The following is a 25,842-nucleotide window of genomic DNA, read 5'->3' on the forward strand; positions in this document are numbered from 1 at the left end:
GCTCTGGGGGGGGGTAAATTTAAACCTTCCTCCCCTCCCTACCTGCGCTCGGCATCCGGTCTCCGGCAGAATGAACTCTAAAATAAAAGATATTTAAAAAAAAATAATAATAATCCTTCGGGTGCTGGAGGGGGGAGCAAAAAAATAAAAAATTAATAAAAAAAACACATTTCAATCGATGTACGGAACTCCCCTCTGGCATGCAAAGGGTTAAGGTTTATCTTTGGGACAAATGTATATTTATGTAAGATTGCATTTTTACCTAAGGAATGATGTTGTAAAAATGGCTAAGAAATAAAATTTATTTAAAAAAAAAAATTACCAAAAAAAAATTGTATGTTTTTTGTGTAGTATTTTTATTTAATATTATAATTTTTTTTTTTTACAATATTTAACTGGATGATGGTAAAAGCCGCGCAGGTTGGATATGTCTGCGAATGATAGGGTGAATTTAGCGGCCCCTGACAGCCCTTCTGAAGGAGAAGCCATGTACAGGATTCCCTGGCGCTGCAGCCCTGGTGCTGCAGCTGCACTTCTCCTGCAGAATTCCCCCCCCCCCATTTATTTGCAACATGTCAATTTAAAGGGACCTCGCAATTTAAACGGCCTACGATGGCTGGACCGGCCCTTTAATATATTGATTATGCCTGGGAATGGTCTGGATTTGCCCCAAATTTTACCCCCATGATCCGCAGCCATCATGTTCCATAAAGACAAGCCTCATACATCAGGTAAAAAGGGCCCTATGCGCAAGAGCTTACAATCTAAGGTGATCATAGGTTACCCCTGAAAGGCTCCACAGCTCACCATTTAGCTACCGAGGCAGCAGGATCAGTCATGGTTCCCAGTATTAAACCAGCACAACCCGTTTCCCGGACAACGAGCTCGACGCGCGCCGTCCAGTCCTTACACATCGGAATCCCAGAAAAGGAGCACGGAAAGGATCCGGTTAGGCGTTTACTGCTACCTGATGTCAGTGTGACCCCCCCCCCCCGGTGGCTGTGTGTAAAACTGCAAGTAAAACACCTAAAACAGCCCAGGGGACAATTGCCTCCAGGACCCCCTGGCACCAGCCATGTGGCGGCCATGTCGTTATCTGTGGCCATGTCTGTGGCCTTGTCATTGTCTCTCACCGCACCTCTCTCTGTGCTGTCTGCCCTGTCAGTCATTGAGACTCTTACCCCTGCCTGTCTGGCTTTGTGTCTCTTTGTGACCCCCGGCCAGATAATGCCCCTCCGCCCCTCATACAACTAACAATGGAAAGCCTGGCACACGGGGACTTGCCCCCCCCCCACGGAACACTTTGGGCACCCTGGGCACTCCTCACTCTCTCCTCAATCTCTCCTCAGTCTCTCTGTCCATGCGCTTCTCCCTCTCCTCTGTGTGGACTCTCGCTGTCACATTCAGGTTGCCTCTCTTGCCCACCTCTGTGTTCCTGTGTCTGTCTCACACTCACTTGCCTCAAATTCTGCTGCTGTCTTTGTCTGCCTGTCTCTGTCTGTTAGTCTGCCTGTCTCTGTCTGTCTGCCTATGTCTCTGTCTGTCTGTCTCTGTTAGTCTGCCTGTCTCTCTGAATGTCTGTCTCTGTTAGTTAGTCAGTCTGCCTGTCTCTCTGAATGCCTGTCTCTCTGAATGTCTGTCTCTGCCTATGTCTCTGTCTGTCTGTCTGTCTCTGTTAGTCTGCCTGTCTCTCTGAATGTCTGTCTCTGTTGGTCTGCCTCTGCCTCCCTGCCCACCTTGCCTGCTCTGCCAGTTTATAAGGTACCCTAAGGCCGCGCCCACAGCTCATCCTCACTCTCATTGGCCGGCAGGCTCTGGCTGCTTTGCATACGGTGTCACCATCAAGGCTGATCTACGAGGAAGTTGTCAGGTGCGGGAAACCGGCGGCCAACGCGGAAGCTGCGACCTGTGGGTGTTTAGGTGGCGCAGACCCCCTTCACGGGTGGGCCATGGCTCGTGGGCTGCGTGGCTCGCTGTCCGTGATTCTTTGCTTGTGGATATCTGCGGTTATCGGTGATGGAAAAGCCCTCAGAGTCCTCCGGAACCGGGAGACCAACTGCTCCCAGGCAGTGAGTACCGTGGGGACGGTGTAAAGGTGCAGCTCTTGGCTGAGAGTTGTGGGAATTATCTCTCCGGTAGTTATTTGGGGATAGATGCCCAGTAACTGGGTCCCAGTAATTTGGGCTCAGTAGCCAGCAATTTGCCTCAGTAGCCAAAAGGCAACCCTGTGTGAAGGGGTAATTGCCCCTCATTATAGAGAGAATAAATCCTGTAGCCGCCTTACAGCCAAGGATGCCCCCAGTACCCCCACCGCCACTATAGTGCCAAATAGCCCAATAGGTAAGGTAAGGGGAACCACCTCCCAGCAGAAGTGGTAGAGGGTAATACAGTGAGGGTATTAAGACGAGACCAACTACTAATTAAGGTTTGCGTCTTTACAGCAGGAAGAACGGGGAGTATAGATGGGGGCCGAATGGGGGCCGATCTGCCTGCAGGTTCTATGTTTCTATAAAGTAGTGTCAGAAAGTGAAAGTCGGTCCTTGCTCTATACCGCCTATCCCATGCATGATAACACTCCCTCGCTGCATTAGCCTCTAACACTCCTACTGGGAGGCTTTTCCACGCATCTACCACCCACTCAGTAAAGTAAAATTTCCTTACGTCAAACTTCTAGGTTTAGAACGTTTCTATGAATGTGTTACCAGAAAATCACTAAATACAATAATTTACAGCGATTTACGTGGGTTTTTGGGTGGCCGATCTGTTTTATTGAAGTAGTTTGATATTATATATAGGAACAAAATGGATGTTTATGAGCTATTAGCCTGTAACGTGTTTGTGATATAATAAGAATACACGTATATGGTTACATGCTTTGTTCCGTGTGTTAGAACAACACGTAGGTGGGGAAAAACTTTGTTTAGACACGTATGACCTCGTATGACCTTGTGTTTGCTAAACATCTCAGGAACTGTTTTTTTCTTTTTGTTGCAGGGGATCGCATGTACGATACACGAAAGTAAGTGTCTGATTTTTAGGAACCCACTGCGTTCACCAAGTGGTATGGTCCAGGGTGATGGGGTGCATCAACAGCCAGTATTATTAGCTACTTGGCTGGGTTCTTATATGTTCTTTCCAGGAAACTCTATATGATCCGCTGCCTTCACCAAGTGGTACGGTCCAGGCTGAGATGACAATTCAAAAGCGTGTATTATTTTGACCTATTTAGCTGGGTACTGGGAAGTTCTCAGACAATTTTATGGGCCCTATTGCCTTCAGCAAATAGTATGGTCCAGGCTTAGATGACCATACTGAGATGACCTACTGCCTTCAGCAAATAGTATGGTCCAGGCTGAGATGACAAACCAAGAGCTAGAATTTTTATGACTTAGTTTGCTCCGTTCTGATACGTTCTGATACGTTCTTTCCGGATAGTTCTATATGATCCACTGCCTTCACCAAGTGGTATGGTCCAGGCTGAATGGTGCATCAAGAGCTAGTATTATTCTCACCTAGTTTGCTGGGTTCTGATATGATCTTTCCGGGCAATTTTACCGGACCCACTGCCTTAACCAAATGGTATGGTCCAGGCTAAATGGTGCACCAAGAGCTAGTATTATTCTGACCTAATTTCCTGGGTTCTGAGACATTTTTCTCTGGCAATTCCACCGGACCTCACAACTTGTTGAAGAAAGTTAAATTATTTAGTCACATGACTGCCGGCTGTGTGTTGGAAGTGTGTGTCCGCGTCCGCTCAAACCATGTATCGTCTACAGGTAGCTGCCTGGACTTCAGTTGGCTACGGCCTTATGATTGGACCCCGTCTGCTCCTTCAAGCCTGGAGGTGAAGCCAGTGTTGGGTATGGATGACCGAGGACAAAGCGTACCGGTTCTGGAGATTAATTGGACATTGTCAGCCGACTGTGAGTAACAAGTAGCTGTCCCTCGGCCCGTGCGTGAAAAGGTTAAAGCTGCTGTTCCACCGACTAAATATAAAATGTTATATTTGAATGTACTCTAGACAGTATATTTTTATATTAACCATTAAATCTCTTGGGAGATGTTTCTATCATAATGCAGTCAGATAAAGAGCTGTTAAATAACAAGTAATTATGGAGCAGCCAAAATTAATATTAATGTATATTTTATGAAAAATTATATAATTATCTAAAATTCATATACTTGAGAGGAATATATTTGGGAAGCGACAGCCGATGTGTTTAATGAACGTTTGGCTCTGTTAGAGATCTGACGCTCTTACGGTTCTGCTGATTAAAATAATATTTACTTTGTCGCAAGAGCGGAAGCGTTATCTGCATGCGCGCCGAGTTAAAGGGACACTCTGTCCAATGCATACGGTAGCTGCATGGTTAAATTGTCCCCCCCTATGCATTCCCCCCCCCCCCCTGGGCCTATTTTCCATGCAGGAGAGATATTAACCACGATCAGCTCCATCGCTGACTTGGCTATCCATAGCAATGGGAGTGCTTTCCTTCCACTGATTGGCTGCTTGAAGCAGCCAATCATTGGTGTAAGATATACGAACGCAGAGAGGTCTCTAAACAATGCATATGAACGCGCTTACAAAGTATCGCTTGTTTAGAGCGCTCCCTGAGACCCCTCAACTATCTTTTTAGGAGGAACCCATGTCTTGTGTTTTAATGTGTCCAGTGAATGTATTTTGACCTGGAGACCTGATTGGTCGATGCAGCTCCTCAAGAGGAACATCCCAAAGAGATGTTATTTTTGTTAAATTTACCGTTTATTCCCGATTGGCCATTACGTCCGGACAAGGCTCTCTCTCTCTCAGAGAGGTTCTATTTCGTTACCTGACTTTGTTCCTGTCGCCTTCTAAATATTAATGGATCGTGAAATGCGTCGCCACGAACGTTCAGGGTCTTGTCTTTTACAGCCAGCATACGGAATCTCCAGGGCGTCGAGGTCGAGGTCATACAGATCAGCACCAGCCGACAAAACTGTGTCCAGTTTCACTTCTTAGAACAATTCCCCAAACAAGTCAACTTTGAGAATAAGCCGGTAAGCAAAGCGCGATGGGGAAGGGAAGCACGTGGGGGGCTAGACGGAATTGGGAAATGATAACGATGCCGGCCATGGGGGAGGTTGATGGGGCTGTAGAGAAGACACCCAAGGAATGGGGTGCAATTAGGGAGACGCAGCAGAGGACTATAATGACCGGGTCGAGGTTGGAGGAGCATTGGGGAGCGTGGAGAGGGGGTTCTGTGCTTTAGAAGTTGGCGGCAGATTTGGGAGCGTTTAGAGGTCTTCTGGAAAGCAGTGTGTTGGGTTCTAGAGTCGGAAAGACTTTTGTTGGGGGCAGGGAGAAGCATCTAAGGGGTGTGGGGGAATACGCCGGCAGAGCATGGGTTGCACCAGATTTGCTCAACGCGTTTGAGGAGCACCGAGGGTCACGGCTGTCAGTGGGGTTATTTGCAGACATGAAACCCGCTCGTCTCTCTCCCGTCCAGTGGCGATTCTCCTTCAAAGACTTTGAGGTGGAACACAGCCAGACGTACCTCGTGTCGGTTCAGAACCTTCCCAGACTGAGCGATGTGAACAGCTTAGCGAAGACCGTCACCGTTCCAAGTAAGCGTCACAAAACTTCAACATCCAACGACCCCCTCCTTTGCCTTGTGTTACGTTTGTGTAAATACGATCAGTGATGGCATTGGTGCTCAGGAACATAGAACCTGACAGCAGATCGGCCCCATCCGGCCCTCGCCTGTTTCTCCTGCTGTAAAGACTCAAACCTTAATCAGTCGTTGGTCTCGTCTTAGATTCAGGAGCCGTATGTCTACCCCATGCATGTTTAATACCCTCACTGTATTAACCTCTACATCCTCTACTAGGAGGCGTTTCCATGTATCTACCACACTCTTAATAAAATAAAACAAAACCTTCTTATGTTCCGAATAAGCCTCTGAACAACACCTAACATTGTGACTCTGTTCTCTCTCTAGGCTGCAGTAACCAGACGCTGATGACCGATTCCTGTTGTCAACATGGTAAGTCTCACGGTAACCTCACTGTATTTTTTCTTCACAACATCCCTGGGGGGTTATATTACTGTATACAGCGCTGGGGGTTATATTACTGTATACATCGCTGGGGGTTATATTACTGTATACAGTGCTGGGGGGGAGGTTATATCACTGTATACGGCGGGGGGTTATATTACTGTATACAGCGCTGGGGGTTATATTACTGTATACAGCGCTGGGGGTTATATTACTGTATACAGCGCTGGGGGTTATATTACCGTAAACAGCGCTGGGGATTGTATTACTGTATACAGCGCTGGGGGGTATATTACTGTATACAGCGCTGGGGGTTGTGTTATAAAAATATGTTTCCAGGCTGATCCTGGGGTCAGGACATTACAGCGGCTGCTCCTGTAACTTTATTTAGTGGATGAAACTATAAATTCTAATAAATCTAATGGGAGAGGAAACGGGTTATTCGGAAGAAACCATTCCATGGCAAACTCTCTCTCTTTTTATATTTATATATTCTAGGGTATTGTTGGAAGCCGAATATCAGCATAGAAAGAATTGGTGACGAATTACTGGTCAGTTTTGATCCGTGGGACGAGGCCGACTTCTATCGCATACAAGTAAAGAATATCAAAATCTCGAGGCTTAACAGAAATATGGAGATAAAACCGGTATGTACCGGATCATTGGCGTTTCATGGTTTTAGCTTCACCAGAATCCACTAATTGCAGTAAAACCATTTGTATGGATCTTTGGCCGATTTAGAAAAACATATATATATTTCAGAAATCCAGCGCAGACAGGGTTAATGTTGTAAATGACTATTGTAGCTGGAAACGGCTGATTTTGAATGGAATCTCTTCATAGGCGTACAGAGGCCCTTTATCACTCCCATCACTCCTGTGTTCCAATGGCCCTTTATCACTCCCATCACTCCTGTGTTCCAATGGCCCTTTATCACTCCCATCACTCCTGTGTTCCAATGGCCCTTTATCACTCCTATCACTACTGTGTTCCAATGGCCCTTTATCACTCCCATCACTCCTGTGTTCCAATGGCCCTTTATCACTCCCATCACTCCTGTGTTCCAATGGCCCTTTATCACTCCTGTGTTCCAACGACCCTTTATCACTCCTATGCTCCAATGGCACGTTGTGTTTAAGTTTAAGTTTAATTGATGGTTAGAAAACCCTTTTGTAATTACGTTACAGCTAGAAATGCCCTCGCTTTCCATGAAAACAGCTGAGTGACCCCAATCTTTTGAACTTTAGTGTATGTGGCAGGATGGGGCAGCTAATGAATGTCATGTTCTCCGGTCCTTACAGGTAAATAACGCTCTGCGGCTGAACGCGTCGTGTTTTGTCACCGGGATCAGCCCTCTCTGCTGGTTTCGTGTTCAGGTGAGATGTCCCGCAGACTGTGTACAGGTTAAAGTGACCGCTCGGTAGGGGGTCCCGGTATACGAGAGACACTCAAGTCTCGATAGACAGCTGCTGCTCGGCTGTATCCTGCATAGGGCGGCATCCGACCCGGCATGATAGCAGCTGACATTCGTGTTCTCGATGCCGTGACTTTATGTCATTCTTGACACTAAATATTAACATTTCTCTGGTTTCTCGTCTTTTCCAGCTTTGGGCTGTCACGCCGTTCTGTTCCTCCGACTGCATCAGAAAGGATTTCGCGTTAGATTGTCCACCAGTCACGGAGACCACCCCGGAGACCACCACTCCGCCGCCCGGTGAGTCGATGATCCATACTCAGTACCAAGTCACCTCTATATACCTATATCTATATATATATATATATACACTCCCCGTACATTGGAACAGAAGGGCAGACCTTAAAGCAGATCTGCCTCCGATTTGTGTTTTATTGGCACATCATTATTATATTATTTTTGTTAATAAATAATTATTCTGGAACTAGTCCTGACGTAATGAGATATTTAAAGTTGCTCCTAAATCTCAGAATTCTGAGAACTTATTTATTTAAAAAAAATCTATATTTTATAGTTCAGTATATTTAATGAAAAAAAAAAAAAAGGAAATAGTGCAATATAAAATGAGCTATATATATATATATATATATATATATATATAATGTGTATTAGAAACCCACCTTATGTGTAGACCAAAGGAGCATTCATCTTAATTTCTGTTCTGTGGAGCTGCATGATTATTCCTCCCCAATAAGACACTTTTCCTATTTGATGCAAGCTGTCACGCTGTTTTTAACTCTATATATTGGTATTTTTAGGTGAAAATTCCAAGTTAACCCTTTTCTGTTGTTTTTCTTTTTCTCCACAGGGCCGACAAGACTCGCGCGCATATGGGCCTCTGTAGCAGCCGCCATTATTCTGGCTTTCATTGCTCTTGCCCTGTTATGCTGCGTACGCCGTAAGTGTCGGCGCATATTCAGGTGTTTTGGCCGCGGTACTCTAACATACTGAGACATGGCCATTTTTTTTTTGTCTTTTATCATCCTGAGGGCCACCTCGGGGACCCCAGTTTGTGGACAATTCCTTTAGAGCTAACATAGGACAACAGTTCCCATGATCCCTTTGCTAGACCATGCCGAGCCAAATGCCTTCTGGGGTTCATAGGAGTTGTAGTACGTTATGAACTCGTTCCTTTGCAGAGTGAATGTTTCACATGGAAAAGGTGTATACAGCATGTTTTTAACAGAAAACTAATGCCATAGCAACTACTAATATATATATATATATATATATATATATATATATATATATATAATCTTATATACTTACTGTATACTATATTATACAATGAAAATATTTAATAATGTAGGAGTTACCTATGCATGATGGAGGCAAAGTTTACAGAAGTTGTGTGTTCAGTGTCTTAAACAAATAATATAACATATTATATATTAATATAATATATATATAATATATATATATATATATATTAAAATAATATATATGTCTAATGTGAATTAAGCAGCTTTCAAATATTCATTTAACGTATCTGTTATCCTCTTTCCCCTACAGGAAAAGAACCTGACAAAAGTAAGTTTATGATTTACAAAAACATTGTCACTGAAATCAATCTGACGTTTTAAGAATTGAATCGTCTCGGCTGGCTCCTTCATGGGTTCTCCAGCGTTCCGCCTTAGAAGGGGGGGAAGTTGAGGACTGAACCTGGTTGCAGTCCCTCGGTGTGGTTAACCCTCTGGTGAAGGGGTCCTGGGGTACATGGGGGGGCTTGAGAGAGTGAAAGACGTGGTGTGACGGTTCCTTTAAGATCCAAGGTTCCATAGAATTGTTCACCAGCATTAGATGTATCATATGTTCAAAAATAAGCTATACAGCAATACAATGCATTAATCTATACATAGTTGGGGTTTTTTTTAATAATATTACATACCGGCCATAGACTTCGTAGAATTTGACGGCAGATAAGAACCGTTCGGCTCATCTAGTCATTAAGGCGGGATGAAGAAACCCTTCCGTTCTGTGCTCCAGTTATAAAAATGATGCATGCTGGGATACTTTGGGTTCTAAAATGAAGAAATGGGAAACGTAAGGATCGTTTCTGCTCGTTTTTCATTTTTAATCGCTTGTTCTCATGTAACTGCCCTTACTGCCAGCGAGGAAAGCAATGAGGCGAAAGGTTTGGGGTCTCTTATAATCTGTCGGGGAGGCTGGGAGTTAATCTGATTGTTTCTCTTATGTTTGCAGGTGACAACGAGAAAGAAACCCCCGCCATCTTGCCCGTAGTGAAGAAAGTGTGGCTGGTGTACTCTGCGGATAGTAGTCTCTACGTGAACGTGGTGATCAAGCTGGCGGACTTTCTGAAGGTGGCTTGGGGCATGGAGGTCATCCTGGACCAGCAGCACCTCAGCGACATCGGGGTGGCCGGGGCCTTGACCTGGCTAAGCCGCCAGAAGGCAGACATAGAGAAAACGAAGGGCACGATCCTCGTTCTTTGCTCCCGAGGAGCGCAGGAGAAATGGAAAGCCATGCAAACGAGGGAAAAGCCACGAGTGTCACTGAGACAGGACAGAGAGAACCTCCTGGGAGACCTCTTCACGGCTGCCCTCTCCCTTATCGTCCCCGATTTCCAGAAAGGTTTGCACTACGAGCGATACGTCGTGGCGTATTTCGATCAGCTGAGTAATTCCGCCGACGTCCCTTCGTTATTTAATATTTGCCCCCTGTATAACTTAACGCAAGACCTTCAAGACGTGTTCTTTCGAATCCAGAGGCAGGAGAGGCATCAGCCGTCGGTAGAATTTTCGGCTCCCCAAGAACTGGCCCCTGGCTACGAAAGCCTGAAAAAAGCTGTGTCGAGGTGCAAGACCTGGCAAGAAAAACACTTGGATTGGTTTGAGAACGAATGCTCGATGAAACCCGCAGAAGATCGGCGGGATGAGTATGAAGAAGAGACTGAAGAAAGTCTTACTCGCAGGGTGAATCCCGTCATCAGCTATTGTGAAGGTCCCGTTACCATGGTAATCCCTAAAATCAACGAACCTCACCGTTCCGAGGCGGTAAAACCCATGATTGTTGATGGACCTCTAAGCGTCCAAGTGCAGACTGTCCTATGTAGGGATGGGGCGTCCTTACAAACGGTACATCCCTTGTCGGATCCGTGGGACGCGCTTATACAGCAACAGCGGCCGCTCTTTGAGGAGAGAGGCCTCGTGGGCGACCGGAACGGATTCATCGTCCGGGATCCGGCCCCTTACTTACAACAAGACTTTTCCGAGGAGGCTCTGGAGGAGGCGTCCGTACGGCTTTTTGAGATGTTCCGGCGGAACTCTGTAGACGCCGTCGAGATGTCCTTCCGGAACGAACCGTCCGTAGAGGTGCCAAATAAACCGCTGGAGCACTCTGACGAAGGATACTTGTCGTGGAACTCAGCCGGGAAGACGGGAGCCTCCCAGAAGGTGCCACTCATGCTGGCCCAACAGAACTAAAGGGAAATGGGTCGCCGGCCATTCCATATATTAATATTAAACTGTTAATATTATTATCTATGTATAATATTTGAATGATTTCTTTAATTACCGGTAATGCTAATTATGTAATATACCTTTTGACATATAGTTGCTGTAACACTCAATATGATTTTATACATCTTAGGTACGATAGAATTTCTTAAAAATCAAGTTTATAGAGAAGATTAAAAAAAATACCTACAAGGTACATTTACTAAACTTTGTAAGCGGGATGATATTAATACATTTTTTCATAAATTAGGTTTTAAATGTATTATTTCATATCAATTTGGTTTGTAACTGATGCATTAACAATTAATTTTCTTAAAAAGGCCCAATTGTTTCTATTTAAATTTTTATATATCATAATTTGATGATATAATTATAATGTGATTTGTTTTCTTTAATTATTGATAAATGAAACAACATGCGGATTAAAATGTATTATTATATAAATTATATAATATATATTATTATTTATCAAGTATTCCAAATTGATAAACATTTAGAAGAATAAAAAATGTGGTTTTCAGTGGTATCTGGCGTATAAGTGTCTAGAATAACGGCAGATTCTCTCCCGGCAAAGACTTCCAAAGGCAAAAAAGAGATCAAGTTTTTATTTGATTTCAACCAAAAGAGCCACTTTTTCACAGAATGTCCAAAAAGAAAACAAAAACAGGTTCTGGGGTGGAAAACGGGTTTTTTTAAGTCATTTTACAGTATATCACATTTACATGCACTTGCATTGACACAGAATTGAAATAGTTGCAATAGAGTTTTCCCCAAACGAGGAATGCATGTTGTGCCCTCACTCCTTCAGACGCAAGTTATTACAAAAGAAGGGTTGTGCGCCGTGGATTTTAAAACCTGAAGTACAGCCCTTGGTTGGTGTAAACCTGGTTAATAAGCTGCAAGCCGATTGGCCCCGACATTCACCGGTAGTGCGTGGAATTGTCCAGGTGGACAGCCCTTTAACGGAAGAACGTCCTTGGTGGAAAAGTCATCGACAAACCTGCTAAAACCTTGATCACAAGAAACAGTAAGTTCAAGCTTTGTGACGTATATTACCGTACCAACCAACCAACCTCTTACTCCAGAACTGTTCTAATGAAAGTTCTCACTGCTCATTTCCATCTAAATTCCTGATCTAGGAACGTCCTTGGAAGTTCGGTAAAGAATAATACAGCCCTTAGTCTGCCTGGTTCTACTCATAATGAGTTAAATACCATCAAAAAAAGCAATAGAATGGAAAGAACTGATCTAGAATCTGTCTCGGCTCCTTAAGATGGACTATCGGAACAACGAGGTCGCCGTCCCCACCGGCAGAGGTTACCAGATAGATATCTTGAGTCCCAATGGTTCTGTGTTGGCTTTTAAGCACCAAATCAGACATCTGACCTTAGCCTGGTTCTAAGACTGTGCTAACTGGCCGGGTTCTAGAGCTACAATTGGAAGCCTAGTCTAGAACGGGTACGAAAGCACTAAGAGCGGACAGTAGTGGAGTCACAGGTGGTGATCTGTTATAAAGTATCCTTTTGTGAAAGTCTCGAATAAAAAACATTAGCACCAGAAACACAGATATCGATTCCTACGCCGCGCTTTGGAATGCGAACGGATTGACCCGAGGCTGAGGTAGACGCTAGGTTAAAAAAATCTCCGCTGCGACTTTATGGAGAAGTAAAAAAAAACTACATGATTCCACCATTAACCCCTTAAGGACAATAGACGGTCCCTAGACCCATTGAAAACAATGCATTTTGCTTTGTCATTTAGGGGTTAAAACTGAAGGGTTTATTTTAAGTATATTTTTATTCTTTTTTTATATGAGTTCTGAGAATCTTGAATACTTTTCATTAAAAATGCATTTGAGTGAAATCCTTTTATTTATTTATTTTTTTTACTTTTCTTGACCTACTTTATTCGTTTACTAAACTGAAAAACTATTCTAGGCAGTATTTTTTTTAAAAAAAATATTACGTCCGGGTCTGAATCCCACCAGAGGTCAATTTGTCCATTAATATCTTGAGGGAAATGTTTTAATGAGCGTTTACTAAGATTTTTTTGTTAAAAATATTATAAATCATGGTTTTCCTGAGAGTTTCAGGGGTTTTTAGCCTGATATCTGGGTCTCGGTGGGGAACGGGCAGATTCTACTGCATTTTAATGATATCGAAGTATTGGTACTTTTCTTTACAGCTGAAAGCCCTGCTTGAATACAGGTGCCTTCAGTTACAATATCTTTATCTCCTGACAAGTTAAGGTTTTTAGAACCACCATTAATGAGTCACTACAGTATAGTCTTACTCTTTATGATGGGAAATTAAAGAGTTAATATTTATTGTTGGCTCATTTAGAACTTTAATGAATTATTATTATTATTTTTATTATTTCTCACAGCCAAGCTGCTTCGATTTAATAAACAGGGACATATCATAAAAATAATTATATAATAAGGTCCTAATAATGTTAAAAAAATTACTAGAGAATTAATGCAAAAAAAATAACCAAAAAGAAACTGGGACTTATCAGTAAAATTGTACTTCGCTACGGTGTATGATGGCGCTATATAAAACAATAAATAATGATAGAAGTCAGTAAGACTCGTGACTCGCTGGTGGCTGATCCCTGATCTAGAACATTCATTAGGAATATGACAGTCTGTTCATTTGCTAAAGACAGGAGCTTGAATAAGTTGTGATACTTTTTAGTAAGGATGTATGGAATCCAGTACACTTTTAAGACCTCAGAGGTCCTTTCCTTGGATGTGAATGGCACCTTTCTATAGTTGATAGTTCCCGGTTCTGATTGGCTGGCCCGTCGGTCTCCGTTAGTACGGAATATTCCGTGGTGCGTTCCAACATCTGGCTGACTCCTGGGTTGATGAAGCCGATGACACGGAGTGTCCGGGAATGGTTTCTATATTGTGACACAGTAATTAAATTGTGATTAAACAGCAGAAGGTCGCGTATTTTACATATATATATATATAATATATAATATATAATAATAATATATAATAATATAATAATATTCTAATATATAATAATAATATATAATATAATATAATAATATATAATATAATAATAATATATTCTAATATATAATAATAATAATATATAATATAATATAATAATATATAATATAATAATATATAATAATAATATATAATATAATAATATATAATAATAATAATAATATATAATAATAATATATAATATAATAATAATAATAATAATAATAATAATAATAATAATAGTATATAATTAGGGTTCCTGATAATGTCTGAAGTCTACAAGTTATCAATAATTGAGAGAAATAAAGTTCATTGTATCGATGCCCACCTTCTCTCGAAGCGCTGGTATGAGAATATCCTACAATTAATTCCACTACGCACGCAGCTCTTGGTTGTTGGCGCTGCCAGCTTCCCACGCACACTCTGCCCAAAGATTCACTCGCACATTTATCCCGAGCCAGTGGCAGCGCCAGCTTCCCACAAACACCCGACTCTTTGTGAAAGGTCCTCTATCGCCTATGGGTCTGTGCCAAGGACACACGCAATATCCATCCATTAATAACTAACCATACCGGACACGTACACTCGGACCATCATGATGTTCTGAATACAGACAGGGCTTAAAGGGACACCTATGCCCAGAGTCCATCCATCCCATGCTACTAGGAAGAGCCCCTTGTCTGTCTCTTTTCACTATCGCAGCTTCTCTCGTTTGGGTTTATTCATTAAATAAATTAGGTTGGTTGATACAGTGATTATTGCCCCCTGTGATATTATACTTACTTTGCCCCCCGATAAAGTATTCCGCAGTTAGAATCCTCAGGAGACTTGTCAAAGTGATCCGTTGTCCTCTGTGGTGAATTTTGATGACCTGACCCTGCTTAAACCGTAGCCTAGAATGTTTTTTTTTTTTTTTTTATATCTAATGGGAACCTTCATGGAGATCCATCATCTGCCCAAAGTTGGCATCTTGGACGTCCTATCTCGAGGACACTGGAGGTATTACAGTTATAAACTGTCTTCAAAGGATACTTGATGAAAATAAACAGTTACGTTGTTACTCTTGGCCGAGGAACCCAACGTCTCGTCTCATCGGTTACAGACACAGGCAAAGGTCCATAAGTAGCTATGTTGACTGTTCACTGAAGCTTCAAGCCTTTGTTTTTGGATCTTGTGGAATATCCTTCTGGAGTTATGTCCATATCAATGATCTGGTGTAGAACAGGGCTTGACAAAGCCACGGCTCCTGCATTTTGAGATCTGGCTACTAAACTTTTTGTCTGGGGTTTGTCTTTCTGGCTCCGAAGATTCACGTAGATTTGTCCAGCCCTGGTGTAGAAGGATGTGAACAGGTTTCATGCAACCACATATTTAAACAAAGACCAAAACAAGTCAAAAGGGATGAGAAGGGAGTGGGCAAACTTAGTTTTGAGATGTCACAGCAAGGGTGTTGACATAGGCATGGGGCCCCATGTCATTCTCGGACACGCAATGGCTAAACTGCCCAGGGGGTCGGTCAGCGTGGCCAGGACGTGGCACTCGAAGGAGGCAGCAAAGTTCCAACACTTCTAGCCATCGACAGGTTAAGAAAAACACATTCTTCAACATGAAGACCGATATCGGTTGATGGGCTGGACCCAACATCAAGAAGCAGCGCACGGCTAGGAGTGGACCATCTACCAGAGATCCAGAAAGAAGTCGGAGGAAGAGGCGACAGCAGCCAACGGGGACCCCAGAGTCCAGTTCAGACAACCACAGCACAGGGGAAACCAAAGCCACAAAGTATACGGCGAGCAGTAGGTAGCGGAAAAGCGGGGTGAGGGGAAGATTTCCTTCCAGCATGGACTCCAGTAGGGCGTAACTGTCAAGTAGATCCAGACAGGAAGCCAGGAAGCAGCCGGTGGCCCTCTGCTGCAGCCATCCTCGGGGGTCCACGCTGAGTGAGCGGACAAGTGCCCAAAGCAGAGGCACCGAAAGCGAGACGGTGAGTCTAAAGCCTGTGCTACCCAAAGGTACCCCTGCTTCGATCTGATCGACTATGGAAGTACAAAGTATCAGAGCCACTTTTGGGGTGAAGGCGATGGAGTAAATGAGCCAGGCCAGATGGCTGTACGCAAACTGCCCTTTCTTATGGAGCTGCACGAGACCATATCCGGTGGAATTAACGGGCCCCTGGCTGGATGTCTGACCTTTGCTGTTCTTGAAATAAAAGATGCCCCAGCCAGCTACCACGACCAGGTCGGTGGCTATCCAGGAACACCAGTAAAGGTCAGTGCCGGCAATCAAGTACAGGTCCAGCAAAGCCCCCTGCGCCACCAGGAGAGTCACGGACAAGGCTTTATAGCAGACCCGGAGCGCGGAAGGCGGCCCTCTCTTCTGTAGCCTCCCCGAGCCCCCGTGAGTAAACTCTCCGGCCGTCATCCCCAGGGCTGAAGATGAGGATGTGGCTGGGGATGGGGGGCAAGAGGGAGCCACGGGTATTGGAGAGAGTGGAGGGGGCAGGATGGCGGAAGGCTGATACTAGGATGAAGGAAAATGGGAGGCAAAATGCCAATCAATGTTATGACCAACAGGGACGGGCTGGAGGTGACTGCAAGAGCTGGGTAACTACTGGGGTAAGGCAATGAAAAATGTCAACACAGTCAGTATGAGATAGAGCCCTTGGGACGGTGGGAAAGAGGTCAACAAACATGAACTGGTAATAATAGTTATTATTATAACAACAAGGGGTTATGCCAAGGTATTTAAGGCATGGAAAAGTATATAGGTAGTAAGAGAGGAGATAGGGGTAAATTTACAGGTGTGATGTAGGATCATGGAGGGAACCAAACCCAAATGAATGGCAAGCTAAGTACATAGGGGTCGGACGAGTGATTGGGGTGGACATGTATGGGGAATGAAAGGGGATAATATATGAGAGGGCTCCGAACTTACGTGGATAACATGCAAGAAGTCACGGTCCGGCAGGTAATTTGGAAGGATGGATAGATGCTGCCATAGGGGGTAATGTCTCGGGGGTGACAAGTAATGTTTCAGAGCCTATGAGTGGGGTAAAAACAGACAACGGCCCTGATACGGGCAGGAGTACAGAATGTATGAGGGGTATGCACCGACCTGGGGTTCAGATGACGTCAGGGGGTCCATGGAGGTGTGACAGCCCTGAAGATGGACCGATGGAGGAGGTGGTGTGACAGCCCTGGAGATGGAGAAGGACCGATGGAGGAGGAGGTGTGACAGCCCTGGAGATGGAGAAGGACCGATGGAGGGGGAGGTGTGACAGCCCGGCTGACAACTGGAAATGCAGACGACATCCAAGAGGGACTGACAGCCCTTAGGGGGGGGTAGGTGTCCGGGGTCCAGGGGCAGCTCTCAGTCCCCGGGTCCTCTCTCTGCTCTGCCTGATGATGGGGGCTGCTGCTGCGGCCAGATGGGCTGAGAGCACCGCTTGTAAGAGATGGAGAGAGGGGGGGGGGGAGAAATGGGAGGGCATCAGCAATAGAGGTGGGAGAGAGGAGGATGTGGCTTAGGCATCTGGAGCTCAGTGTACTGTACCCTATATCCAGCATGCACTCCGCATACAGCCTACAGATTAATTAACATAAGAGAAATGGACATATGCATGTGAATTTATGAGTAATACATGTTAATTCATATACAGGGACACTGGTTAACGAACACGCTAATTCATACGCACATCCGTATGTAGCAACATAGTATTTATAACAGGTTACATGCAGATTAATATATATATACATATATATATATACCATTGCCCAGGTCAGACTGGGTAATATATGCAAGTGTTAGGATATATATATATATATATATATATATATATATATATATATATAGTTGCTCAACAGGCATTATAGCATAGCTCATGTGTATAATGTATACACAGTGATCCTAGTTATATGCTGTATGCTGAGGTCGGGTTTATACACATATGTTATATAGGTGACAGAGGATATATATACAATAACAGATTAGTTAAGCACTAAAGATATTGTATATAGCCTGCAGGACTATATATACAGGATATATATATATATATATATATATATATATATAACAGAGGTTATATGCAGGCTAATGTCCGGCCATATTAATATGTACAGGAACACCGGATCATATAGAATCGCGCAGCACGTATATACATTTACATGAAGGTGATCGCTTGCATGGCCAACATAGAAAAAGATGGAGGCGCATATGTTTTTGGGACCTCAGAGGTCTCTTCTTCAACATTTTCTGCCTCACAAAAGCTGTTTCTTGCACCGATATTTTGTTGAAAACCATGCAAAATACGTTTTTATTTTCCAAAAGGCGTTTTAATGTTTGAGAACTTCAAGAAAACAAATCTTCCAGCGTGCAACTTTCAAAACATGCGCAGGAGATCCTCTCTAAGTTTGCTGATCCGTAACGAAAAGCTTTTTAATTAAAAGGACTTTTTCTGGATCAATCCTTAAACTACATTGGTCTACTTAAAGAAACCGGAGGAAAGCTGGGATATTTTAGAGATCGGTGAGGCAGGAGAGAAAGTATTCTTGGACCTGAAGCTCCCGAGTTCTTTTCCCCCCAAAAATAATAATCCTAAAAGGAAAAGTATTAACCCCTTAATGACAAAGCCTGTACATGTACGGGCTCAAAATGCATTGTTTTCAATGGGTTTAGGGACCGCCCGTTGTCCTTAAGGGGTTAAAGAATAAAGCAGGCGTCTCTCTTTTATCTCTCCCCTGTTGTTAAGTTGCTGATGGTTGTTGATTGGCTCCGGCAGCCTTCCTAAGGATGGACAATTGAGAATGGAGAGAACTTCCGCCCTCAAACACATCTCAACTTCCACTAGACAAATGTTTTACCCCAAAATAATCACACTGATGGACAATGAAAAGCACAAATTATCGGTGGATTTAATGAATTCATTTTGTCATGATACAGAGCGGGTATCTATTTTAGTAAAAGTAAACTTCTTTTGTTGATACATTTTCTTTACAATTTGTTTTATATAGATGCATATGTGAGCGTTTGCTTCGAAGCACGTTCCAAAAAGATGTATAGAATACAGACAAGAGTCCCAGTAAAGTCCTGATTAGAAGCCTCCTGTACGGTTGTAGAACACCTGAGACGATGTTGCGTTAATCACCTGTTTTCGACATCAAGCTCTCCCTTTAAGGCACGGATTTCGATCTTTTTCTCCCCAAGCTGGTTTTCTTTTGGGATTCTATATAAACTACGAATTACGGTTTGACTAGTACCTACAGCACCAAAATCTCGTGTTTACGTAAATAGGAAGTATTGGCTTCCTTATTTGTTTTTATTAATACCAACGTTCTATTTGTTATTTTTTTTTGCAGCAATCACTATAAACGACTTTAATCTCATTCTTTCATAAAGTAGCATTCTGGTTCAATCCCTGAAATCAGACGTAAAGCGGGGAGATATGCGTACGCTGGCACATGGCTGTGAGATATTCATCCCCTGCGGACCTAAAAAATAGATAAAACTTAAAACTAACATTTTTTTTATTTAAAAACATTCACTCTACTACTTCCTTGAGTTTTGAACTCAAAACGCAATCATCTTGCTTTGATTCGCCATTAACTTAAAGGATTCTGAAGGATTCTCCTGCGCTTCGGGACTCGCAGTTACTCCCTAAGTCTTGGGAGTCGAAGACCCCACTCTTTCGTCCTCGGACACCCAACCCTCTTTCATGAGGACCAAGTCCACAGCTTGCCCCACGTCGTGCACCACGTGTGTCGCCTCCACCAAGCTGGGGTCCAGACGGAAGTCTCGGTGTCCGTGGAAAACAGTCTGCGTCACACTCTCTTGGGTGTCTGGTGACACATCTCCCTGCCCGTTGTATACCCCTGTGCACACCAGGACTGACTGACAGCTCTCTGGCTGACTGTCCCTCGAATTCCCTTGTTGGCTTTGTAGGTAGCGATTATAGAGATTGGCTCCATAGATATCAGCCATTGGATTATCCCTGTGGGACACAACATATATGATAAATAACGGTATATTTCATTGGTGGGCACTAAAATATGTAATTGAGTAAAAGGGTCCATGGGTGCATAAGCCATGGAACAACGTACGTACCCTATGGCGTAGATTGTCTGGATGGGGGTATCCCAGCCGCGTTCTTTAGCCTGACTCAGAATTAGGCGCTCGGCAAAGCTATACGTCACTGTACTGGGTTTACCGATCAGGGCTTCATACCGGAGCTCTTGGCCAGTCAGTTTGTGATACAAAGTCTCCAAGCAGACTAGAAACGTGCCGTGACCGAACCTGATAAAGAAAAGTTACTACGTCAATGGTGGATTCTGCGGTGAGTAACAAATAAACAGCCCACAGAGGGGTAACTGGAAGGGTTGTAAAGAGGTTGCTGCCCTAAGGCAAACAGAGCTTTGGGGAAGTTGATGGGGTTGATATCGGTTCTAATAACGGTAGCTTTTAGGACCAACCTTGGAGCCTTGGCTTCAGCCATCCAGACAAGATCCATATTGCAAGCCAAGATGGGGATGTGTGGATGAGGAACCTGCGAGAGCCACTCCGAGGGCCTTCCTGAGCTCAGCAAAACATCCAGGATCAGCTGCAGGCTGGTCTCCCACCGCACCGGCTCGCCAACCAGGACCACCGCTACAATACAACGGAGGGGAAAACACAATGAGCGAAAGTCTCGGGTTCTGGATGATTCTCCAGCTCCAACATCATTATATAAGACATATATATTATATTAAGACATAATACATTATATTAAAATGCAAGAGAGACTTCCTAAACTCAAGTGGATGACACCTAAGCTGTATAGTTTGTGGGGTAAAAGCTCAAAACTTAGTACATCTCCATATAAAATAATCAAATAATCTCACCGGTAAAGGTCAGTCTACAAATCCCTTCATATAAAAACAGCTTCAAAACCCCAACAATTCCAGGAGACAGAGCCTGGACACCAGCTCTTACCTTCAATGGTAGGAAAGTCGGAGCAAATCGGGGGCTGCGAGAGACAAAGAATTAGGTGAAAACCCATATTATATTAGAATGTTTGTTTGGTGTTCTGCCTTAGAATGTTTATTTTCTGTATTCTGTAGAGCGTTCATTTCCATAATTATGTTAGAATGTTTGTTTTCTGTATTATGGTATGCATTTTTTGTTTCTTTGCCGTTGTACAACATTCATTTCCATAATTGTGTTAGAATGTTTGCTTTCTGATTATGGTATGCGTGTTTTTTCCTGTACTGTTGTAGAACTTCTAATTTCCATAATTACCTTACAATGTTTGTTTACTCTACTGCCTCAGCATATTCTTTTCTTGGATTGTGCTTCGATGTTTTTTTTTCCCTTAGAATGTCCATTTCCTGCTACGTTAGAAAGTTTGTACTCCTGCATAATGTTAGAATGTGCGAGATCTACTTACCGGATTCTTAGGCCTGCGGCTATGATCCACCATGTCTAGCAACGGAAACGCTGTTCTCAGATCATCGATGGTGACTATGTTATTGAAACCCAGACTGTGAGGAGCCAAGAACGTAAGTGAAGGTCATAACACACGAGAACCAAGCCAACTTCCCACACCAAGGACAGGGAAACCTAGGCACCCGATGTCCCACAAGGCCACCAAGGGCATGGAACGTTTCACTCCTACTGTTCCAAATAAAGATGGCTGATCAACACAGCTAACTCTGGTGATAAATAGACCCAAGAGAGGACGTGTGAAATTTCTGCCACGCCATCTTAAATCACGTCTACGGCAGACACCCCAGGCTTGCGTGAAAGGATACTCTTTGGCTATCTCTTCCACTGGCCCTTGACCGGAAAAGAGGACACACTTGTTATGGAACTGATGGAACATCCGCAGCGGACTGTGAGACAGGATAATCTGATCAGCGCAAATCTACGGAGACAAGCCACAAAGATCCAGTGTAACATATCATAGCTCACCGGTGTATATGAGCCGCGGTACCATCTACGGTGATCTAAGGGACCATCAATGGGTGGAGATTATTCAATGAATATCTGGACGGAAGAGCTCACTCTTCGTTTGATAAGTGAAATAAGTCACAGCTCCCAAGGACTTGGCGTTTAAGCTCAGCCAGGTCATATTCTGACTTGTCCAAAGTTTACTCCAAGGTAAAGAATTTGCTGTTGAGTCCTTATACGGCTCAGACAGAAGGTCTCGGAAAGCAAGTAATGTAATAATGGAAAATTGGATCGAGAAAGACTAACAGGGTGGGAATCCTGTCCACGTTATAGAACACAGAAGCAATGTATGGAACACTGTGTTAATTACCTCTACACCCAGCACTGAACTCAGCTCTGTTGCCCGAGCCTGACGAATACAATTTCCGGCGTTGGTCACGAACACCACGGGCACCGCCAGCTTCCCATCTCGGCCCAGCAGTCTGCTGAACGCGTCCGCTGCCCCCGGAATGGGATTTCTGCCCCTTACTAGGACTCCGTCGATGTCGAACAGCAGACCAAACCTCGGCGGAGGCTGCAGGGTAAAAAAAAAAAGGATTAACGTGTGTAGTTTAGTAGGCGTCTATGACTTGCCATGTGTGGACCACCGCTTGACGGTTAGGGTGAAGATCTTCAAGGACAAGGTGGTCCCCAGAAACTACTACAGTTTGAGGGCTACTGAAGTTAAGGGCTGGCATTGTTTGCCGAGATAAGTCTGAGCAGTGTATGAGTGTACGCTATGATCGAGGGGGTAACTCACCTGACGGGCAGATACTGCCAAGCCTCTGTGCCCCAGAGGGGGCAGCGTTCCCAGAGAAAGGCTTCGTTCCCAGGTTGAGTAGCTCCTCCGGACCATGCCGAACATCCTATGGTACAAGGGAGCCATCTTGTGGCCTGGCACGGACCTTCGCACCCTGTCCGGCGCACAAGCTGAAGTACGCTCTCCGTACTAGACCCAGAACTGCATCCCGTGCAACTTGGTGGGGTGTTATATAAAACCTGCTGATACCATTGTCCAGATCCTAGCCACGCCCATACACATATATAATATATATAATATATATATAACCTTTACCCCAGCAGTGCAGCCTATATTAATTCTGGCAATGCCCTTTGCCCTGGCTAATGCCCCACTATATACAGCCTGGCACTGTTTTTTCCCCTAGAAATGCCCCAACATATACAGCCTGGTACTGCCCCGTCCCCTAATAATACCCCACCATATACAGCCTGGTACTGCCCCTTCCCCTAATAATACCCCACCATATACAGCCTGGTACTGCCCCTTCCCCTAATAATACCCCACCATATACAGCCTGGTACTGCCCCTTCCCCTAATAATACCCCACCATATACAGCCTGGTACTGCCCCTTCCCCTGGCACTGCCCTTTACCCACCCAATGCCCTCTATGTAGTGCCCTTTTCCCTCTACATACAGTCCTTGGCAAACAGTCCTATGGCATGTCACTGCGACTGTCCTGAGGGTGGCGCTCTCCCCCGTCCTGCTCCCGGTCACCCTCACTGAGCAGCCCGAGACCCGGAACACAGATGTCACTCCTTCAGCCAATCAAGAGCGAACTACGCAAAGAAGTACCATAAACTACATCTCCCAGCATGCAGCGTTGGACGGCATGAGAAGCGATTGTGTTCAAGAGCATGCCGGGATATGTAGTCCACGCAGGGTTCAAGACGCTGGGGTAAGATAAGAGCAACCCTGCCATAAATAGGCAGGATGTGCGAGGTGTGAGGCTTTTGCCCCGTTGGAGGGGCAGAGGTTTACCCTGTGTAGAAATTACGCAATGATCATAAATAGATCAACCCATTAAAGCATAAGATTTATTAAGGCTTAATAGAAACAGTAAATTATTCATAATTTGCAGTATTTGCAGAAAAATTGCACCCAATTAAAACAGCATGTGTGTTATAGAAAAAAATAGCAGCTTTAATCATAAATAAAAATTAACGTTAATTAAAATTATTATTAGTTTATAATATATATATATATACACAGTACTGAGCAAAAGTTTTAGGCACCTTCAAATGCTGAGGTCCGGGCTCTGTGGGGGCCGCACATTCACTTCCAGGACTTGTTCTTTTTTACGCTGAAAATAGTTCTTAACGGCTCTGGCTGTACGTTTGCTTCACTGTTGCCGGCAAACACTCTCTCCGGCCCTTCGGCGAACAAACTGCCGTCTGCTACAGCTGAATATTTCATTTTGACTCATCGGTCCGGAGCCCTCCTGCCATGTTTCTGCACCCGGTTCCTGTGTTTTTGCGAACGGTTGAGTCGCTTTTCCTTATGTCCATGTCTGAGGTACAGCTTTTCGGCCACAAGTCTTCCATGAAGACCACTTCTGACCAGACTTCTCCAGACAGTAGATGGTTGTACCAGGGTCCCACTGTTTACTGCCAATGCCGAGCTGGTGGGACTGCTGGACATCTTCCGATTGCGAAGGGAAGTAAGCGTGATCTTCCATCTTCTCCTTAACTGACCACAGAGTCTACGATCCTCAACATTGCCCGTTTCTTTTTGCTTCTTCAAAAGAACACCGGAAAAAAACCCCTGTCTGCCTTGAAATGTCAGCCTGGCAGAGACGTGCTGAGACGGTGTAGCTACCTTGTGTGTTGTTGCTGTGCTCGGTCTTGCCATGGTGTCTTCAGCAACCTCTCCTTGCTAGTGAGCTTGGCTGTTCCTCACCCAGTTTTATTCCTCCTCCAAAGCTGTTTCTGTTCCAGTTAATGATTACGTTTCTACCTACATATTAAATTCATGAATGTACTACTAATAATAGAACATGTAGGACTCGTCGCCAAACTGTTACCCAACAATATGACCATAATGACCGCTGACGTAACACTCAGTGTTAAACCTCGGATATTAGCCTACATAATGTATACATAAGCCCAGCATTATGTTTCTGGTGGGGCCAATGTTTGTTTCACATGCCTCCCAACAGTCCCATTTAACCTGAGACAGTCCTGATTTGCAGGCACCGTCCTACTGTCCTGCTTTTGCGGGTATTAAGTATCATGAGCCTGTTGTGGAGATCCTCTGACCGGCCCTGGGATCAGTAATAATCAATCATCTGAAATGAAGATGGACAAACTGGTTGTTGCGGCCAAGCCACACTAAGTGTTCTTGCCAGGCACAGCTTTTTATTCTCTCAGCCATGGCTCTCATCCTCCCATCTCCTTCTAAGCAGGATCAACCACCTCTGTCGGATCATCTGATTAGATGTTACCAGAGCCACTTTGGAGTCAGGAATCTACTTAAATGTGTTATTTCCCATAAATAAAACATTATTTCTTTAGATTTAATTAGAAAAAAAAAACCACACACACACACAACGCAGATTGGGGTAAAATAATCTATTATCATCATTTCATAGAATCTTGTATTGCTCTAAATAATATAATCCCTACAATTTTCTACAAAATTATACAATGTACAGGATTACATTTTTTCAGCGAATGAAAAAGTGCATTTATGATCCCTGCCCCAAAAAGACCTTACAATCTAACTAATAGTGAAAGTGCTTATGGTGAAAATGGAAACCAGATCCCCAGGCCCTGCGTTAAACACAACAGACAATTACATGATACATGGATCAGAAAACTGGAGAAGATAAAATGAAAACACAATAGATGACATTAATAAAAAAAACACATAATAATAGAGTTTTTAATGGTAAAAATCAGTACCGCTAGGCAGGGGCCAGACTGGACGAGGAGGTGGCCATCTGATGATGTGAGCACAGCTGATGGCTGGATACGTTTTTAATGCCACATGCTGTCGGGCATATCCAGCCGTCGGCCACGTGCTGCAGCACCAGATCTGCAACTGACGTGGCAGATCATGTGACTATGGGGTGTCAAGGGCAAAATAAGTGGAACTG

The 25,842-nt window shown here is 44.0% G+C and overlaps 3 protein-coding genes across 3 annotated transcripts; 1 reads left to right on the top strand and 2 right to left on the bottom strand.

The window, feature by feature from the left end:
- Positions 1-1,854: 1,854 nt before the first annotated feature.
- IL17RA (interleukin 17 receptor A) lies at positions 1,855-11,386 on the top strand. Its single transcript, XM_053465034.1, has 12 exons — positions 1,855-2,069; positions 2,995-3,019; positions 3,777-3,923; positions 4,913-5,037; positions 5,487-5,604; positions 5,979-6,023; positions 6,534-6,682; positions 7,337-7,411; positions 7,641-7,749; positions 8,318-8,407; positions 9,022-9,039; positions 9,712-11,386. The coding sequence occupies exons 1-12, from the start codon at positions 1,950-1,952 to the stop codon at positions 10,950-10,952; spliced, it is 2,262 nt and encodes a 753-aa protein (XP_053321009.1). The 5' UTR covers positions 1,855-1,949; the 3' UTR covers positions 10,953-11,386.
- Positions 11,387-15,175: 3,789 nt separating this feature from the next.
- Positions 15,176-16,616, bottom strand: TMEM121B (transmembrane protein 121B). Its single transcript, XM_053464994.1, has one exon. It carries the CDS (start codon positions 16,405-16,407, stop codon positions 15,409-15,411), a length of 999 nt encoding a protein of 332 aa, XP_053320969.1. The 5' UTR covers positions 16,408-16,616; the 3' UTR covers positions 15,176-15,408.
- Positions 16,617-18,946: 2,330 nt separating this feature from the next.
- On the bottom strand, positions 18,947-23,174 carry HDHD5 (haloacid dehalogenase like hydrolase domain containing 5). The gene is made up of 8 exons (XM_053464807.1): positions 22,706-23,174; positions 22,277-22,480; positions 21,768-21,880; positions 21,404-21,497; positions 20,950-20,983; positions 20,451-20,625; positions 20,086-20,274; positions 18,947-19,972 (listed from the first exon to the last, which is right to left on the bottom strand). The coding sequence occupies exons 1-8, from the start codon at positions 22,829-22,831 to the stop codon at positions 19,639-19,641; spliced, it is 1,269 nt and encodes a 422-aa protein (XP_053320782.1). The 5' UTR covers positions 22,832-23,174; the 3' UTR covers positions 18,947-19,638.
- Between the last annotated feature and the right edge of the window lie 2,668 nt (positions 23,175-25,842).

The sequence above is a fragment of the Spea bombifrons genome, chromosome 4 (genome assembly GCF_027358695.1).
Source record: "Spea bombifrons isolate aSpeBom1 chromosome 4, aSpeBom1.2.pri, whole genome shotgun sequence".
Classification (NCBI taxonomy): domain Eukaryota; kingdom Metazoa; phylum Chordata; class Amphibia; order Anura; family Pelobatidae; genus Spea; species Spea bombifrons.